The sequence below is a fragment of the Dermochelys coriacea genome, chromosome 5, assembly GCF_009764565.3.
Source record: "Dermochelys coriacea isolate rDerCor1 chromosome 5, rDerCor1.pri.v4, whole genome shotgun sequence".
NCBI lineage: Eukaryota > Metazoa > Chordata > Testudines > Dermochelyidae > Dermochelys > Dermochelys coriacea.
Window position 1 is genome coordinate 9907243 of NC_050072.1, and position 21346 is coordinate 9928588.

Here is a 21346-nt window from a genome sequence, read left to right on the forward strand (position 1 = left end):
GTCCTTCAATAGCATCGTTAATACCAGTTTCACCACCATCTTTTTCCCCCACAAATGTTGTGCTGAAAATTTCATTTCCTTAGTGTAGGACCCATTTTCCACAGCATGTACTAAATTACTTTTTAATACTGATTTGTGCCTGAGATTTTCGTATACATTTACATGGAAAAGTATGAATGCGGTATAGCAGCAGCAAGATACTGGAAACCACTATAATCCTAAATACTAATATAGATTGAGACATATAGACTTCATAATCTGATTTTAGACTAATCATTAGATCTTGCTATCATCTCCTCCTTTAATTCACCAGAAAATCTGGATAAGAATCAGGATCCTGCTAAGAAAAAAACAAACTTTGCATTGTAGCTGAGCTTTCAGAGAACTTGGATGCAAACTGAAAATGTCTGAACTTTATCACAAATATTAGCTGAAGAGCTTGATACTATATGTTCCAATCTCTATAGTGTTTTTTAGGATCCAAGTATTTATGGTATATGAGTTAAAATGAACAAAAACAATATAACTCCCCTTTTTTATGTTTGTTGGTTCTTTATGCCAATATTCAACAAGGAGCTTTAATCTTCTGTGAGGTCATTGGCTCCTTTCTAGATTCATGATCTCTTTTAATTTTTGAGCTAAATTTTGAGGCTTGGATATTTTTAATATGAATTTATAACTTTCATCAAACCTGTTGAGTTTATTTGCGCGCGCGCGCACACGTATATAATATAAATGTTTATCTAGAAAAAGGAATATATTTAGTCATGCTTTGTGTGATTGTATCTATATAATACATAAAGGGGAAAATACATTATGAAAATTGAGTAATATGCATATGTTCTTGAAATGTGCTTCTGGCCTATAATCTATCCTACACATAAACCACAGAGAAACACTTGCAAGATGTATCGTATATAGCAATTGCTGACATATTTCTATATAACTCAAACGTATGGGTTCGGGCCATCATCTGGCCTGCAGCAACTGGCCGTTGTAAATATGCCCGGGGGTGTTTGACCTAAAATAGTGGACCTATACCTCTCCGCTTTGCCTCTGGCTGGCGTTAAAATCAGTGGAATCTGCTGCATCTGTCTTCACTTCTTGTCTATTCTGTGCATGGTTGGAAGGAGGAAATAGGGAGGCTGTTGAGCATTTGGTGCATAAGTTCTTTATTATATAGACTATAGAGGCTAGTAGGTAAATAGTTCTACACTGAATTGCTGTTTTAAAAATGTGTGCAGTATTGATTATTTTAAAATATAGTAGATTCAATATTATAAATGTAGGGCCTGCTCCTACAGTGAGATTGTCACAGGCTTTTACCACCACAAGTGAACCCGTTGAAGTCAGCAGGGCTCCATACAGGTGCAGGGCTCCATCTGTATAATTCCAAGTGCAGGATCATATCCTAGAGCAGTGAGACTCAAGAGTGTGGCTCGTGAGCCGCAAATGGCTCTTTAATGTGTCTTCTCTGGCTCTTTGAAGCACATGATATAAAACACTGAGTGATTTAATTATTAACCGGTCTAAGTTATTAATCAGGATGCTTTTATCATGTTATTAACCAATTAGGTTATCAGCTTGCACTAAGTTATTAATTTATTTGCTGTGAGAATTATATAAAAGTAAATATTTTCCCCATCATACGGTTTTAAATATGAATAGTTCTATAGTAACTGAAGCAATGAATTCACACTACTATGGCTCTTTTGGGTAATGTTGATCACTAATTTGACTCCTGAACCCCTGAGATCTGAGTATCACTGTCCTACAGCATGAACAGACCTTGCATAAGAGAATGAAAGACCTCTATTAATGCGGAAAACTAACACCCCTTCATGGGGGCATGTAACCAATTTACAAAAATACAAAGAAATTATTGGAAGGTTACTATCCCTGACATGACTAAACCTGCATGTATTTCTATGACTGGCTTTGAACTAGGTGTAGAATATCTGATTACTTTGACTATTCTGCAATTTTTTTTTAATTTCACATTGTGCTAAAGATGGATGTTACATTGCTTTGAAGGCATAAAGTGCTTTATAAATGCTATATTATATGGATATCCATCTACATTTTTGTTACTGCACATTTTTATACCCAACTATATAAATATTTCTGCAAAGGTTGTTCTCATGCTTTTCCATCTGTATTTCTTTTAAACTCCATTTACATTTTCATCTAATTGGACTTTTGGATTTTTACTCCTTTTTAGAATGAGAGGCTACAGGCATTACTTGCAGACAATGAGAAGATGAATTTATCAGATGTGGAACTTATTCCACTTCCTTTAGAGCCTCAGGTGAAAATCAGAGGAATAATCCCAGAGACAGCTACACTGTTTAAGGTAAATGGGAGAAGTCTTCCATTGGATAAGTGAGTTACAATTAAACCTTAATTTTTGAAATACTAACAGAAACATTACCTTGAAAAACTACTTGCTGTTAAATTTATCAAATAAGCTTTGTGCTCCTGAAATTGAGAGGCTAATATCGCTAAATTTAGTGGGGCAAGTGCATGATCAAAGTATCTGTACCCGAGTGCAACCAATGCTTAAGTGGCATTTTGGTCTAAAAGACTGTATCCTCTACTCTTTCCTTATGAAATGCTGTGAGTGTGTGCATACTAATTGGCCACAATACTGTAAGCAATGGAGTTGACGTAGAGAGATGGGCTTTACATTTTGTTCTGAGTGGGGTGAGATCCATGAACATTTTGATATTCAGACAGGACTTCCTATCTGAGGGCTAGCTACTAAGAGATCAGAGCCAGCACAGCATTGGTCCGTCATCCATTCTATATGACTCATTAAAAATCCATGTTCAACAGAGTCAAACCTTGCTTAAAGTTTGTTATGAACTGGGTGCATTTGATAGTAATAGTGGTGATGTGCGAATGGGTGCATAACTTATGTGTCTCCCAAAATTCTACATAAATCACAAAGATGTGCATCTTCCTACAATCTTCCAGCACCTCACCTTCTCTGGCCACACTGTAGACTTGTTTCTCCATGTGTGCATTTGTGTTTTCTTCATAATAGAGAGTTACTCCACTTCCTTTCTTCCTTCTTCATTGCCTTCGCCTTGTCTGATCATTTGGGATTGGTGGTTCTTGTTGTTCTTCATTTTCAAGCATTCTTGACAAGTGTCTTCTCCACGCTGATACCAGCCTTCTTCATGTCCTCCTTCAGCATCACAAACCAATTTTTCTAAGTCTTCCTCATGGTCTTTACCCTGTGACTACTAGCTTTTGTACTCTGGCCAACATATCCCACATCACTTCATCTCACGTGATTAGCCATCTCAGTTTATGCTCCCTCTGCTTTTCCACCATGGGGCAACCTGCACTGTGGTTTGTACCATTTCACTGTGTAGCCTATCAGCATTAGCGTCCACCTGAGTATACTCATTTCAGGAGTGTAAAACAGTTGTTGTTCGTTCTTCTTCATTGGCCAGCATTTTGACCTATACATCATGGCTGACCTAATCATGAACTTATACGCTTTGTTCTTTACTTTACTTGGCATATTCTTATTGCAGAGATTTCCCTTCAACTTCATTTTTAATTTGCAGACCCCTAAATTTTTTTGAATGGAGGTGTGGACCTCTTTGGAAATCTTGTACATAGTCTATGGACTTCCAGGGGTCCACGGACCACAGGTTGAAAACCACGGTTCTATGGTAACGACAACCTTTCACGAATATCTTAAACGTATTTTATGGACCTCCAGAGATCTGTGGACCACAGGTTGGAAATTACTGGTTTACACCAAGCACTTTTCATGTGGCTACTAACATCTGCATTTACATTCCCATCATGACTCAACACTGAGCCAAGATATTTAAATTGTTGCACAGATTTTAACTCTACGCCATCTAATTTTACTGGGTTCTCATTATCTTTCAACAAAGCATCATATGTATTCCATCTTTTTTTGGCTGATTTGTAAACCATTTTCTTCTAATGCAGATCTCCATAGTTGTAGCTCCCTTTCCAGTTTGTATTATCTTCCTGGCGCAACATATTGTCATTGTCACAAAGCATGCCCCAAGGACCTTTTCCCCTGATGTCCTGTGTCAAGGTATCCATTATAATCACAAACGTGAATGGACTTAAGGCTGATCCTTGATGTTGATCTACCATCATGGTGAATGACTTGCTGTAGCTGCTTCTTACTACTGTTCTGCTACCCTCGTACATGTCTGTGATAGTCTGAATGTATGTCTCCAGCAGATTGTGCCACAGCAGGTGCCATCATAATAATTCTCTAGGAACTTTGTCATAAGACATCTCTTATTCTAAATGTAATTCCTTGTGTTTCTCCTTGTGCTGCTTCTGCAACACTCAGGCTGCAAACACTGCATCCGTTGTTGACCGTCCTGGCATACACCTGAATTGGTGGTTGTTTCTTGGTACTCCAGCTCCTCCCACAGTCTTTATAATTCTTGCAGGCATTTCATCGGGTGAATCATTAACTTGATGGGTTGGTAATTACTACATTCTTGAACATCTCCTTTATTCTTAAAAATAGGGACGAATTTGCAATTTTCCAGTATAGTGAATTAAGGTGAGAAAGTTTGTCGTCATAACCATGGTCTGTTGCTTTAAATGCCTCAATTGGTACACTATTCGGTCCCTCTGCCTTGCCATGTTTCATCATCTTGAGCAATGTCTGAGTCTCCACCAGGATGGTAAATCTTGTAAGGTTTTTGCTTGTGCATAGTTTCCTCATGGTTTCTTTACATTTTCTTTATTGAGCAGTTTCTCATAAAACTGCTGCCACCTCCTAATGACGTCACACTCTTCCACCAGTGCTCTTCTGTTTTCTTCTTTAATCCACTTCACAGTTCCCAACTCTGTGCTTCTTTGCCTAATCTTGGGTAATCTATATATTCCTTTCCCTCCTTCCTTCCATTGTAGTCCTGTGTAAAAGGCTTTAAGTGCCTGACCCTTAGCTTCTGTAACTGCTCTTTTTTTGTTGTTGTTGTTTTGCTGTTTTCTTTACCAGCTTGTATTCCTCATAATTGTCTACCATTCCTACTTTCTGCCATCATTTACACTTCTTCTTTACAGATTCTTATACATTGTTTGAACATCACCATGTCCCCTTGCAATGAACTTTCCCTCCTTTTGTTTGGCCACGTGCAGCTTGTGAATAGTCTGTAATATGTTTGGATATTTTCCCCCAAACCTCTTTGGTATCATTGTGGTCAGTTTGATTGTTGCCCAAACTCAGTAGAATCTTTTTCCTTATACCTCAGACTAACTTCCCTTTCCGCAAGGCTCTACCTCTTTGTTCAACAACTCATCTTTTGTCCCCCACTAGCCTTTTCACCCAGAAGTCCATTGCACAGCAATATAAATTGCTTATGATTTGCTCTCCTGGCATCAGTTTAGTCTCACATTTTTAGGTTACTTCCTTACAAGAGGAAGAGATCTAAAAATGTGAGAGAGACTAAACTCAACCCAGGAGAGTTATTTACAAATAATTGACGTCGGACCTGTTGGCACCACACTTGTGTGTAATTAAGTACTCTTCCCTCTTTACAATGTATCTACTGGTAACAATCAGGCCATGGGCTCTGGCTAACTCTAACTCTCTAGCACCACCGGCTTCATTTCTGGTTCCAAAGTCTCATCCTCCATGATGTCATTGTAGTCCTCACTGTGTTCTCCTACATCTGTGTGGAGATCTGCTCCAATAATCAAGTACTCTGCTTGTGGAACTTCACTTGTCACTGGATTCAGCATTATTTGGAATTCTGCCTTCTCCTCAGTCACACAACCAACCTGTGGTGCATACCCAAATAAAAAAACACAAATAATTGTTCTCTGCTCCAGGGCTTTGGAGTGGAGCCCCGAGCTGGAGTGTGGAGCAGCTCCGGAGCAGTGGAGCTGCAGGGGTTTTTGCCTGGAGCTGGAGCGGAGCCGGAGCACAGGTCCAAAACCCTGCTCTGCTCAGTACTATTCTAACTTCCATCGACCCGTTGCTCTTCTTTAGGATGACCATTACCTTGTCCTGTAATAATTCTGCTACGATTATTCCTACTCTGTTCCTCCTTGCTACTGAGCCATATTACGTTATCTTGTAACCATCTCCGGTGTTTGTGGATTTTGACCATTTCCATTTTGTTTTTTGTATACAGGCAATATGCACTCTCCTTCTTTTCCGTGTCTCAGCTACTTCTCTTGATTTCCTAGTTATTGTTTCCACATTCAGTGAAGACAAACATAATTCTTGGGCTTGCTTCTTCAGCTGCATGTGGCCTTAATGGGGTGGCCTTTTCATATTTTCCCCAGCTGTCTGGTGAAGTGGTTGCACATTGCTTCCAGGGGATGCCATAGCATTCTAGTGACATCGTCCCTGAAGACAAAGACCCATAGAGCATGTGTGTTTGGCACACTTCCCGGCACACTTTTACAAACTGGCTGGCCAGGCCTGATGTTCTTGGGTTGAAATCAGAGTCCGTTATCCTAGGTAGACTGCCTACCATGCTGAATGAGCCCCACCTGCTCAGATCATCATCTGGTTATAAGGTTCCAGATAATCGCCGTTCACACTCGTATTTTCAACTAAGAACAACTCTGCCATGAGAAGGCAAGCAGTAGTTTAGCTGTCAGAGGCTATACATTATGCTAATCACATGAGGCATTTTCTTGGCAATGAGAGCTCACCCCCAAAGCCACCTAAACTATTACTGCTCTTTAGGAGGCTCTGTCTTTCTACAGCTGCACGTAAAACTGGACGTGGGGTTGGGGAGATCTTTACAAGTCAAAATAGCAAGCTCTTTAGCCAGGATAAGAATGACCTTGTCCCAACAGACATACCCATTGTTTAGGAGAGGACAAGGAGCTATCTGTCATCTGAGGTTCACACTACTCCTGTAGTCGTTAGTTGGTCTGTAGGGCAGACACCTTCCTCTCTGACACAGCTCCAAAGCACTGCAGAACCCTTGGCTGATCCTGGCAAACTAACCACCTATTGTTTGGAGAGCAATTTGTCTTGCAACAAAAGCTTTGACAGATGGTTGTCGTTCACCCATAGCAAGCTGAATCTTTGTGGGAATGTAATGCTTAATTGTCTAGACAGATTCTGGATCATGTAGCAGAGCAGCTACTTTAGCAATGTATTGGAAGTCAGCCTTTGACATGAGGTGGTGATTTTCTTTTCAATTTAAAAAAAATAAATACCAAAACAAGATTGGGAGGTCCAACATGGTCCTATTTAAAGCAAGCAAGATGCGTATAATTCATGACCTGCCCAAAAGAGAGCCAGAATTTAGATCCAGTCTTTCAGAAAGTGCCATTGGTGTCCAAGTGCACTTTGAGAAGATGATGGCCACTCAATTCTATCTCTTCCCCCGAGAAAGAGGTTGGAGACTAGTCAGTAACTAGTAAACTCTGCAGAACCAGAAAAAATGTCCTTGATGAAGGATGGAGCCTCTGTGTTTTTGAGTCTAAGTAACATCTTTTGGCTTCAGTCATAGCTTTTCTCTACAACCTATAAGAATAGGGAACTATATTTTTCAGAGAAAAAATAAGTATAAGTAGAAGACGTGAAAACCACTGCCTCAGCACTTACTGCAAACAGCTCTCGTGAAATTGATCAATTAAAAATCTCCCTTGTGTACCTGATTTTTGTTTGAGAGGTGTCACTTGAAGAATTACAGTAGATAAATTTATTCATGTAGATAATTGATCTTCAGCTCATTTTATGAGGGGTGAACCTGCAAACAGAATTAAATTAGTTCTTTTAAAAAAACATTTAAATGTTACTTTTGCTTAATTAATTGAGAAAGCAGTTAATTGGTTTGAAAATGTCCTATCCCTACCATTTCTTTGACATTTATAATGTAATTATTGAGTTTTCCTATGTTTTTTTTTCTGGTCAGTTTAAAATGTTTTGCTCCTTTTATATGGTGCTTCAAAGTTTGAATCAGATGTGAGCAAACTTAATTTCTGCATTTTCCCCTAATTAAAGAGGACAGAATGATTTAAATTGTTTTTACCAGGAACCGTTTGATTTGTCTTACTACTTCTCTCAGATTTCTCACGGAGTGCTATATCCTCTATGGATGAATTTATATAAAAACTGGAAGTTCTATGGTCAAACTTTTGGTAAGTGGGGGCGGTACTTTCTTGATTCAGAGTCATGGACTATGGAACGCAATATTAGAGTTCCAAATGAGCCCTATGGAGCAGTCTTCAGACCCTATTGCAAAACCCACCATTTTACAGATGTATTAGGCTAGAAGGCTAAAAAGCAAATGAGAGAAGCAATTATTAATGAATTTACTCTCACGTAGAGAAGGATTCCCAACTTAGATTTGTCCCAGTGAAGCTGAGTATTCAGTTTGCTATAGTGTACTGGTTCATGGCAAATATTCTTTTTCCAGAGTGCCCTAATGCCTGCCCAGTTATTCTTCAAGACAGAAGATGGAGGCAAATATCCTGTAATATTTAAACATGGTGATGATTTACGTCAAGATCAACTTATTCTTCAAATTATTTCACTCATGGACAAGGTGATGAACATTAATCAAGTGTTTCTTAATCTCACTATTAAACATCTGTTTTATTGTTTATACAAGCTGAGGTAATTTCTCTTGGTTAAAACCCAGAAAATACAAGATATTAATGCAGCTTAATTCAGTACTCTTTTATTGTAGCTGTTACATTCCAAAAAATTCCAGTCTTTACAAATATTGTTTAATGTCCTCTATGGACTAAGAAGGGATGAGCAAACAGACTTTCACTTATGCCTTATGACAGATCTGAACTAAGTTTCCTCAAAAGAGAATAAGTTATGTATTAAACCACTGCACAACCTAGCCTCTTTTAAAAAATGTTTGATTATTTTTAACTGTTCCACTCACGTTTGTGTTTTCCTTCCAGCTGTTACGTAAGGAGAATCTGGATTTGAAGCTGACACCATATAAGGTGCTGGCTACTAGTACAAAGCATGGTAAAGTTATTTCTTTTAAAAAAAACAAACAAAAAACACTGAAAATAATCGGGTATTTGTCTTCCTCAGTTTCACTTACCTGGTTGCAGACATTATCTAACTCGGGCTTCTTACTAGTGTCACGGGAGTGTACAGCTGACTTCAGGTTGTAAGATTTCTTTATAACAAACTTGGAAAACTTGCTTAAAAGCAGATTAGTGTTTATTCTTTACCTTCTATTTACCCTCTCCAGCTTTATTGTCGAGTGCTTATTTTGCCTCACCTAGTGCCAAATGGTGAAATACTGGTTGTCATTGTTTCAGAGCTAGCTGCACCTCTGTTCCCTCTCTGATCTTTGAGGATATTTCTACACAGCAATAAAAAAAAATGGTGGCATGGCTGTGGCTGGCCCAGATCAGCTCACTTGGGCGGCTCGGATTTCGGGGCTAAAAACTGCAGTATAGTCATTCGGGCTTGGGCAGGGACCAACAAAAAGTAAAGATGTTACGTTATGAAATGCACTCCAGGAACTTATTTTGACAAGTGTTGAGATTTCATTGAGTAATAGTAGATGTACTGTGTTATGCTTAGTAAAACGAGTTAAATCTCCATAATAGGAGACCTTACAACTAAATTTAGGATGAAAACTAGTAAGTTCTTCTAGTGATGATCCCTATATGGATTCCAGACATGGGTGTGCATGCGCGCCATGTGCAAGAGCTATAAGTGGACGTGCGGGTCGATGCTGTTCCAATTCCATCTTACCACCATGTGGCCAGAGTCGGAACACCTGTTCCTTGCTGCTCTTAGGTCTGCTAAGAGAACTCTTATCTGTTTATTCTCACCTGTATATAATTGTTAGCATGTTCTCGTTGGATATAGTAGTTCTTGTACAGTTTTAGAGTAGCAGCCGTGTTAGTCTGTATTCGCAAAAAGAAAAGGAGGATTTGTGGCACCCTAGAGACTAACAAATTTATTTGAGCATAAGCTTTCGTGAGCTACAGCTCACTTCATTGGATGCATTCTGTTTGAGTTATTTAGGCTCCCCTGTTGGACTTCTTCCCCTGGAGGGGAGACAGTCCCTCCTCTCCCCACACCCTTGGGATTATGCCCTGACAAGCCAGCTTGAAGAACTGTGTTTTGTGCCCGCTCTTCTTCTCCATGAGCGTCAAGCACCAGCAGTGTCTCAGTAAAGTCTACGTCCTCATCCGCTGTTCCATCTGCCACTCATTCCTGGCTCGGACTTGAGAGGGTAGGGAACTTCGTCTCCACGTGTTCCTCATGGAGGAAGCTATGTGTGTAGTTGGATTCACCGGAATGGTGCCCATCACTATTGGTGAGTGACCCTCTGGCTTTCTCCCACCTACTGGAACCCTCAGTACTGCTGCATCCACTGAAGCCCCACTGTGAGCATTAGAAACCCAGACATGGACATAAGGGCGCCTCCCCAATGGGGACTGCTCCTAAGCACAGCGTTGCCTCCCCGAGCCGTGCTCAGTCAGGTGAGAAGTAACACTCCAAGTCGGTTGCTGCGGCTCCTAAGAAGCCCTGGACAGAGCATAAGATGAAACACCAGTGCAAGCCGTAGGTGCTGCTTCCCACCCTGACTCCCAGTCTGCTGCCATCTTCATCGCCGGCACCATCTATGCCGCTGGGCCCTTTGAGACTTGCATGCCCGGCTCCCACACCCCAGGCCGCCTGGAACTGCTGATGCCCACGGCCAAGTTCATTCTCCCATATGCCAGTTCCTTATCTGCGGACACTTCATGCTTACCTCTCCAGCGGATGAACCTCTCCTACCCCTTCCGGAGTGGTGCTCCTCTTCCCCCCACACACCAACAGCTCCACCTCTACCAGACCCATATACTGAGTCTGAGTGGTTTTCCAAGCCAGACCTCTTCCCTCCTGCGCATTTTCACAGCCCAGATTGTGGGCATTACCCGCCCTAGCCATACACCTATGACCCTTGCACTGAGGCGTGATTCCATTGCCCCAGGGCCCGCCAATGCGTGGCGAACCCTATGCTTGGCCCTATTGGCCTCCATGGGACCCCACGTAAAATGTGGGGTACCACTGCTGCCATATTACCAGCCGTCCCCTGCTTGCATCATGTCCCCCTCTGGGTATGATGAACAGGAGGAAGAGGTCATTGTGCAATTGGTGCCGCTGGCTGTTCCCGGACAAGGCACTAATTCCACCTTCTCTTTCCCCTCCGGATGACCATCACCAGTACCGCAACCTGCTTCGGCGCATGGCGGAGGCTCTCAACCTTATGGTGGAAAAAGTCCAGGACCCGCAAAATGAACTTTTGGATAACCTCCTGCCACCTGAACCCTCCCGCACTGCCTTCCGTATCCACTTAACCATTCTGCAACTGGCACAGACAGTTTGGCACATGCCCACCTCCTATGCCCCTACTCTGAAGTGCCCCTGGAGATCCCTCCCATTGCAGTCTCCTACAAGAGGAAGCAGACGCCCTGCTCTGGAAGGGCACCATAGAGCGTATTTCCTGCTGTTACCAGGACTGAGGGTTCTATTCCCCCTATTTCCTTATTCCCAAGAAAGGGGTGGCCAATGGCCCAATCTGGACCTTCAGTTGCTCAACAAGCTCACCCGTAACTTCTGATTCTGGATGGTCATGCTCCCCCTTCCTTATTCTGTCCCTCCCCTGAGACTTCTGGTTCATGGCTCTCAATATGAAGGATGCCTATTTTCACATTGACATCCACCTAGCTCATCAGAAATTTCTCTGTTTCACTGTGGGACACTCCCATCATCAGTTCTGGGTCCTCGCTATTGATATTGCCACCACTCCACATGTGTTCAAAAAGATTTTTACCGTCATTACCACCTACGTACGCCATCTCTGCCACTCTGTGTTTCCCTGTGTGGATAATTGGCTCCTCATTGCAACATTGCACACCTGCCACCTTTCACCCATCCACGCCCTTCATGATCTCACCCACCTGGGTATTTGTATCAACGATGAAAAGTCAGTCCTCAACCCTACCCAGGCTATCACTTTTACTGGGGCTCACTTGAACTCTATCGTGGGCCGCGCTTTCCTCCTGACGGATCTCTTTGCAGCCCTCACCTCTCTCATATGATCCTGGCACCTTCAGCTGCTCTGACTACATGATAGCAGTTGTGTACATCAACAAACATGGTGGTGCTAGGTCGCCCTCTCTCTGTGCGGAACCTTTCACCTCTGGAACTGATGCATCAAGCATGGGATCACACTGCACACTGTGCACCTTCCTGGCAGACACTTTTAGCAGGTCCTTCTACATGAATCACGAGTGGGAGACCCATGATTTCATGCTTCACTCCATCTTACACCGGTGGGGCACCCCACATTGGGACCTCTTTGTGATCTCTGAGAACTGCAAATTCCCCCTTTTCTCCTCCAGAGGGACCCTTGGGATGGGCTTGTGGGGCAATGCCCTCCTCCTGCCCTGGACCTCCAAAGTCTGCTATGCCTTTCCACTCATCTCTCTGCTCCCAAAAGTCCTGTGCAAGGTATGACAGGATTGAACGATGATCATCCTGATCACCCCCTTTTGGCCTCACCTGTACTGGTTCACCGACTTCCTCCACCTCTCCGCTTTTCCTCCGATCCACCTTCCGCCCATCCACCAAACCCCCGCGGACGGTTCCTCCGTCTTCACTCACCTGACCATCGTTTGCTTCTTTAAAGGCTTGCTCAATGCCTGTCTGCTGGAACCCCCTCTTGGAACATGTACATCGTCCTCTCTGCCCTCACTAAACATCCCTTTGAGTCCCTCCTGTTCTGCTCACTCGCCTACCTCTCCATGAAGGTGATCATCTTAGTGGCCATCACCTCAATGAGGCTCATGAGCACCTACCTTCACTACTTGATATGCCATTGCCTCGGCAGTGGTGGTGGATGCAGCTGTCGGCTGAGCGGTCCTCCAAACTATGACTTCGTGCAACTCCACGGACCCACTTTCATGCTGAGCACTGCTCACCACTCTCCCATGTCTGGAATCCATATAGGGACCATAACTTGAGGAGGAGGTTACTTACTGTAACTGGAGGTTCTTCAAGATGTGTGGTCCCTGTTTGGATTCCAATACTGCCCTTCATGCCCTCTTCTGCAGACTCCATTTCTTTCAGATAAGAGGGATGCTGAAGCGGCATTGACCCGCACAGCCTCTTATAGTAGACATGCAGATGACACACGTGTGGGTCAACGGACATTACTGAACAGTTTTGGTTCTGGTGCATCTGCACCCATGTCTGGATTCCAGACAGGTACCACACCTCTTGAAGAAGCTCCAGTTGAAGTAAGTAACCTCCTCTTTTTCCTATATTTGTACCATTGCAGTTTTTAAAATGTCTCATGATCCAGTTGTATTGAAGTCCACTAGAATCTACTGTTGTTTTCATACCATTTCATTCTATCATTATGATTCTTAAAACCGTCATAATCTTTACTTTACTCAATCTGTACAGTCTTCTATAGAAGGGTCTATTTTTATTCATAACAAGAAGCAAGGTCTGGGAATCAAGAGACTCAAGTTATAGTTCCAACTTTATTGCTAGCTTGCTGCCTATCCTTGGGCAAGTCATGTAAAATTTCTATACGCTTCTCTATGCAAAAAATGGGTATAATGGCTACCTTCTTAACAGGATGTGACAGTTTTGCCCCCTCTGAATGCCACCAGATGTACTTGGATCCCACTGAGTCAGCTTATTCTTACAGCCTGGGTCCCCTTTACCTGGTTTTGCTGGGGTAGGCTCACAAGCCTCTTCCAGCCAAGCACACGGGCAGGGCCACACCCAGCTACACAGATAGAGAGATCCGCTCTGGGAAGATTCAGCCTTAGCGGCTTTCCCCAGCACTCTGGTCCCCACTCCTTTTAAGGGGTACAAACCCAAAGGTTTTATGAAATTTGCCCCTTCCCTCAATGTGGAGGGAAATCTACACAACCTCTCCCCCACCCCCCCAGTTACAAATGACATAAACTGAGTTATATTATAAAAAAAGAAATAAGTTTATTAACTATAAAAGGTGAATTTTAAGTGGTAAAGAGGTAGCAAACAGAACAAAGCAAATTACCAAGCAAATAAAGCAGTAAATTTGATTCACTAAAGGTTACAAATTGGTTACAAATAGTAATTCCTCACCCTAGATAGTGTCTTAGGTAGATTCCTTCACAAGCCAGATATCTTTCCAGCCTGGGTCAAGCAGCTGTGTAGTTGTAACAAGTATATTTAAAATTTACTGCAGACTATATGTTTGCTGGCAAAACCTTGCTTGCTGAGTGCAGTGGAATAAAAGGTGCATAGCTTTATTTCTTCACCAAAGTTATTCTCTACTTATTTTACACCTTCAAGTACTGAAGATACTGCTTTCTTATCACAGGTTTCATGCAGTTTATTCAGTCAGTGCCTGTTGCTGAAGTTCTTGCTACTGAAGAAAGTATACAGGTATATGATCTGATGTCTCTTCTTTTTTTTTGTTCATTTGGAGACAGTGTCTTCATATTGCTGATCTTTTGCACGAGTATGCAGCATGGATATTTAATGACTGTAAAATTAATATTGTTGAAGAATTCAGGGCAAGACTCAACTAGTTTTGACACTGAAACTCTGTGCTATACTGATGAATTGAAACTAATAGTTATGGGTCTTGTTCTGTACAGTTTTGTTTTCTAGTTTTACGTCTGCTATAGGAGTTCATAGTAGCAAAAGCTTTAGAACAGTCAGTTGAGATACATACCAGTGTTTTTTGTTTCTGAGAACTCCCACACTAGCATCAACTTCTTGGACAACACAGTCAGCTTCAACAATGGAACCCTTTGGACAACCATATACAAGAAACCCACTCATCAGCACACCTACCTTCATAGATCCAGTAACTACCCCAAATACACCAAGAAATCTGTTATCTACAAACAGACACTCAGATATTACAGAATATGCTCCAAAGAGAAAGTCCAGGATATACACCTTAACATGCTCAAAACCACCAACCAAAGACACTTCACCAGGGAAGTAGATTGCATCATGGAACACACCACCCAAATACTCTGAGAACCTGCTTCAAGACAGAAATAATACCACCTCCATCTGTACCCCCTTATTTGTCACCTACTAGCTCACACTGGAACCCATACATGGTTTTATCAAACAACTGCAACCTATACTTGAGGGGGACCCCATCCTGAAATAAATCTTTCATGATCCCTCACTTCTGGCCTTCAAACAACCTTCTTTCCTCAACAGCTCCCCCCCCCACACACACACACACATGCGCGCACACACCTCTCCAAGCTCATCGTCATAAGCAAGCTCCCCACAGACCGGGACACGTCAACTCAAAGTAGCATCAAACCTTACCAGAAGAACAGATGAAAAACCTGCAGACACATTGCCACTGCTAGAATGATAAACACCCCCCACAACATACCTTTCAAGATCAATGAATCCTACACGTCTATCACAGCATGTGGTGTACCTCATCAAGTGCACTAAATGACCCAATAACAACTATGTAGGTGAAACCAGACAATCACTACATTCCCGAATGAACTCTCACAGGAAAATGATAAAAGATAAAAACACCATATGACCTGTGGGTGAATACCTTTTCATAAAACATAACACAATTACTTTGTCTGACCTATCTGCCCTTGTCCTCAAAGGAAACATGCCCAACACTTTCAAAAGATGAGCCTGGGAGCTTAAATTCATAACTCTGCTAAACCATTAAAAATCATGGACTGAATACAGACATGGGATTTATGGCTTATTACAACAATCTATAACCTGCTAACCCCCACTTTTTGTCCTGTGACTGCAGAGGTCACAGGCCACTCTACCCTGAATGGTCCCTTAGATTAGAATATGTGCTAACTACTTATGTTGAACAATGTATTTTAGATGTGACACTGAGTACCTTTACCTGAAGAAGAACTCTGTGTGGCTCAAAAGCTTGTCTTGCCACCAGAAATTGGTCCAATAAAATATATCACTTCACTCTCACCTTTTCTCTCTAATATCCTGGGCTTCTACACTACATACTAAATTCTCAAGGCAAACCAGAGCAGGACTTTCTCCTGTACAGCACTTCAAAAGCCTGCACTTTTTATACCTTACAATATCGACAAGGGCCCTTCACTTCTGTATCCTGGCCATTTTCAGCAATGTAGAGTACTAACCAGTTAACTGATAACTTTGCTGCACATCCTTGAATGGCTTTTCTTTAGGTGATTACTTCATGAAAAAATTCCACTTCTCAAGTTCAATACATGATTTTCAAATGTTCCTAATTTGGCAAAATCAAAACCAGTTTCCTTCAGAAGGCGATTATGGACTATCTTGATAAAGGCTTAATTCCATTCCAAATTTCAACTTTAAACCTTGTGTCTACTTCTGTAAAAATTACTAGACTTGTTTATTTTGAGTGGAAGTAAGCGGCATAAAGTATTAGTGCATAATTTGTCTAATGTTCATCACATTATTCTAAGATGTTACTCAACTTTTAGATTAATTTGAATTGCTAGTGCTGTTTAGCTTTTTCTAGTCTAGCAGAAAAATATATTTACTATGGAAGCATTTTTGATGCTCATGGTAATTATACAATAACTCTGCAATGTAAATTTAATTTTATGGGTTATTTTAAAGGAAGAGCACTTCAATTTGTGACAGTGATTTTAAATCTGTTTCTGCTTTGGTGAATAAGAAAATGTGAACGGAGATCTAAACCGTAGCATGAAAACATAACTTGCTACATTTTTGTTTGTTTAACGTTATCTGTCAACTTTGAACATAACACATTCTTGAATTCAACCTTGACATTCTTATACGTTTCAAGATTGATACCAGAAGTGTCTCTTCGCAGAATATGGTAATAGATTTACCAACAACATAAACTGTTAACTTTTCTATCTTCCCTGAAGTTAGTTTAAAACTTTATGGGGTAAGTAAGTGTTTTGATATCCTTCTAGAACTTCTTCAGAAAACATGCGCCAAGCGAGACTGGTCCTAATGGGATAAGTGCAGAGGTCATGGACACTTACGTTAAAAGTTGTGGTAAGTTACTACAAATGTTTACTTGCTGATTAGATGTGCCATTATTGGCACAAAGGACAGTAGTGTGCCACTATTGGACCTGTAGAGTTAGTAATATTCAGATGCATTGTAGGTAGAATTTATTAAAAAATAGTGATTGATATTTTTAACTTTTCTCATTTTTCAAGTACCTGAAATGAGAGGAATTCATCATTTAAGTAGTATATTATCGCAGTGATTCTGATAAATATTGGTTAACCAATGAACACTTAGATTTCCCAAACGTATCTTGCAATCATGTATTTTCCTGTCTAACAACATGATGGCAGTGTGATGGGTTATGCCCCTTAGGAAGCCACCTGATGTGCTTATATACCACTGAGTCTACCTGTTCTGCCAGCATGGGCCCCCTTTAACCTGTCTTGCTGAACCAGGCTATTAAAGCCTCCTTACACACACACACACACACACACACACACACACACACACACACACACACACACACACACACACACACACACACACACACACACACACACACACACACACACACACACACACACACACACACACACACCCCCCCCTGCAGATCAGCTCTGGGAAAATTCAGTTTAAGGGATTTGCTTCAGCACTCAGGTGTCCACCTCCCTTGGAGTGCAGACCCAAAGGTGTATTATGAAATCTGCCTTCTCCCTCAATGTAGAGGAAGGTATGCACAACTTCTCGCCCCTCCCCCCAGTTAGAAATTACAGAAACTGGGTTATATTATTATATTAAACTAATTTTATTAACTACAAAAGGCAGATTTTAAGTGATAAAAGGGGTAGCAAACAGAACAAAGCAGATTACTAAGCAAGTGAAACCAAACACACAAACTAAGCTAGTTTCACTAAAGAAATTGGTTAGAAATAGTATTTCTCACCCTAGATATTGTTGCAGACAGATTTCAGAAAGTCTTGAAAGGCTGCTGTACTGGTCTCCCTCTTGAGACCTCAGCTATTATTACTCACAAGCTAGACCCTCTTCCAATTTGTTTTTTTTTGTTGTTGTTGTTTTTCAGAAAAATTATTCCAGTGGATTTTTCTTTTCCCACCAAGTCTAATGTTAATATTGTGAGCATTGTTGGCATTGGGGACTCATTGATGACTTAGTTGTAACTTCACTGTCACCATAAGATTATAGGAGCCAAGCGTGAAAGCAGGATAACACTGGCAAATAGAATTGTGTAAACGATACTATTTGCAGGACTTAAAAATATTTATTTTTAGTTTCACTTTCATGGTGTATTAAATCATTCCATGCTGATCTAATGTTGGAAGAAATAAGGTGACTTTTGGATTTTAAGCATATGTAGCCTTGTAAATGTACACATAACTATACAGTATTAGATTTTAGGATTTCATTAATACATAAGAAGATACCTACTACATTTCTCTTTGCATTTCATTTTATTTCAAAAGTTGTTTATACCTCACTATGTTCTTGCTTTCCCAGTTTATCCATTTTTCAAGAATTAAGCTAATGGCAAACCTACTACTATGAACAGTATGGAACACATGATATCCAGGATATGGAATATTTTTGATTATTTATAATTTACTTGTCATTGCAGCTGGTTATTGTGTTATTACCTATATCCTTGGAGTTGGAGACCGACATCTGGATAATCTCTTGCTAACAAAAACAGGTATTTAAAAAAAATAAATCATCAAATACTGCAATAGTATAACTTTGCAAATATATCTTGGCCTAATGTTTTGTTGAATTTTATTTTATGGATACTGTAACATTCAACAAGTGATAGCTGTGGATTAGACTCTCTTTTTTTAATGTTAAGGCTACATCAGACAATCTAAAGTTGACTTGTTAGTAATTTATCTTGAGATTGGACGTATTAGTGAGGTAGCAGGTAGGGAGCAGATTGCATCATGCACAGAATTAAATACTTATTTCACAATGTAAAATGAGTATTTGTTGGATATTGATGTCAATGGAGATGTATATAATGGAAGTCTAGTAATTGCAGTTAAATACCAATATTCTTATACACAATACATTTTTCTCTCCACTTTTCAGTTTATACTGTTTCAGTTTATACTGTTTATACTGTTGTGTACATAAAAACATACTCTTGTGTGTTTCATTGTAATAGAATTGTTTCTGAGTTTTGAAGAAAAACTAGAATTCATAACTAAAAGTGGCATGGAAATGAATTATTTTTTTTCTTTACAGGCTAATGCACAAACAGTGCAATAATACTGAAATCCCTGTCCTGTGCAAATTAAGGACTGCTAAAAATTTTGTCAGTTACAAAATTGGTTGACTAAAATGTACATTGCTGGAAAGCAACATTCAGCAGATTAAAATGAAATTGAGTTGCTTATTGTAACTGCCTCTCTGATTAATTTTGTCCTCAAAACAGGAAATTTGACACTGATAACTTAAACCTTTCAAGTTTTAGCTGAGATGTTAGAAAAACAATGATGAAATTAATGGGTAATTACTAATTAGAAAGTAATGCTGGCTCCAAAAATCCTAATTGTTCTTTATAAAATTGTTTAATTTTTCATAGGCTCTTTCACACAGTCTCAAAGCAATTTCAGGATCTATTTATTGTGTGCCTTTTGTAAAAAGACTTTTTGCAGACAGATTTTAACCCCAAAGTGGTTCCATGTGTCCTTCTGTCAACTCCTAGAACAGGGGTTGGCAACCTGCGGCACGCAAGCTGATTTTTACTGGCATGCTGCTGCCAGCCGGGGTCCCAGCCCTCGGTCTCACTCAGCCCGCTGCCTGTCTGGGTGAACGGAACCCCAGGCCGGCAGCAGGCTGAGCGGGGCCGGCGGCCGGGACCCCGGCTGGCAGGAGCCGGCAGACAGGACCCCAGACAGGCAGCGGGCTGAGCTGCTCAGCCCACCGCTGGTCTGGGGTTTTGTCCGCCGGCCCAGCTCAGCCCATTGACAATCTGGAGTTCCGGCCGCCGGCCCTTTGCCAGCCGAGGTCTTGGCTGCCGGCCTGAGTGAATGGAACCCCCGGCCGGCAGCGGGCTGAACGGGGCCGGTAGCTGGGACCCTGGCTGGCAGGAGCCAGTGGAACCCCAGACTGGCAGTGGGTCAGCCGCTGCCAGTCTGGGGTTCTGTCTGTCACCCAGCTCAGCCTGCTGACAGTCTGGGGTCCCAGGCTCCAGCCCCTTGCCAGCCGGGGTCCCGGCCACCGGTCCCTTGCCAGCCATCGGCCCCACTCACCTCGCTGCTGGTCTGGGGTTCCAGCCGCCTGGCTCCCTGCCAGCCGGGCTCTAGGCCTCCGGCCCTGCTCAGCCCTCCTGCCGGCTTGCGGTACTGGCAGCCAGCCCAGGGCTCTGCTCCTGGCCTGGGCCCAGCGCTCTGCAGCCCTTATCAAAAATTACACTACAGTTAGCTTAAAAACTTTGCCTGCTGCCGGCCTGGGTGAACGGAACCCCAGGCCGGCAGCAGGCTGAGCGGGGCCGGTGGCTGGGGAGCCCTGCTAGCAGGAGCCGGCGGACGGGACCCCACTACATGCATCCGATGAAGTGAGCTGTAGCTCATGAAAGCTTATGCTCAGATAAATTTGTTAGTCTCTACGGTGCCACAAGTACCCCTTTTCTTTTTGCGGATACAGACTAACATGGCTGCTACTCTGAAACCTTAACTTGAAAACTTAAAAACTTTGTATATTACAGTAATCGTTAAAAAATGTATGTTAATAAATACATAGGTTTGATGAAACAAAGTAGTTGTACTTATGTGCCTGTGCTTAATTTGTGTTTTCGATGATTTACCTTCTAAAAAAATCTTGCATGTCTCGCACCCCCAGTGGGTGCGTGCACCCTAGATTAAGAACCACTGCATTAAACTGATAAGATCTGCATTTTAATTTAATTTTAAATGAAGCTTCTTAAACATTTTAAAAACCTTGTTTACTTTACATACAGCAATAGTTTAGTTATATAATGTAGAGAGAGACCTTCTAAAAACATTAAAATGTATTACTGACACGCAATACCTTAAATTAGAGTGAATAAATGAAGACTGTGCACACCACTTCTGAATGGTTGCCAACCCCTGTCCTAGAATCTTAAATGCATGTCTAAAATCCTTAATATTTTTTCTCAATGTTTCTAACTCATGTTGTTATAATTATCCACGCAAAGGTATAACAATTATCTGAAATGCATGTTTAGAAAACCCTGTACATTGAAATTGAGAGAGAGAGATTCTGGAAACTTTCGTAAGCAAAACTTTTTTAAAAAAAGCAAATTAGGCAATGGCGGAAGTTTTAAAAACAATAGGCACGTGTGTTTGAAAACGTTTACAATTGAATTGGATTCGCCAAATTGTG

General features: G+C 41.5%; 1 protein-coding gene across 8 annotated transcripts in view; it reads left to right on the plus strand.

The window, feature by feature from the left end:
- The window catches only part of PIK3C3 (phosphatidylinositol 3-kinase catalytic subunit type 3), a 153075-nt gene that overhangs the window by 72320 nt on the left and 59409 nt on the right, over positions 1-21346 (plus strand). For all 8 annotated transcript variants that reach the window (XR_006281773.1, XM_038401922.2, XM_043515453.1 and 5 more), the window contains 6 exons: positions 2222-2353; positions 8403-8531; positions 8902-8971; positions 14340-14404; positions 16927-17011; positions 18603-18677. Coding sequence is in view for 7 of the 8 variants with exons in the window: in XM_038401922.2 (XP_038257850.1) it covers positions 2222-2353; positions 8403-8531; positions 8902-8971; positions 14340-14404; positions 16927-17011; positions 18603-18677 (556 nt within the window). In the remaining variant the exon portion in view is untranslated. The remainder of the gene's footprint in view (positions 1-2221; positions 2354-8402; positions 8532-8901; positions 8972-14339; positions 14405-16926; positions 17012-18602; positions 18678-21346) is intronic.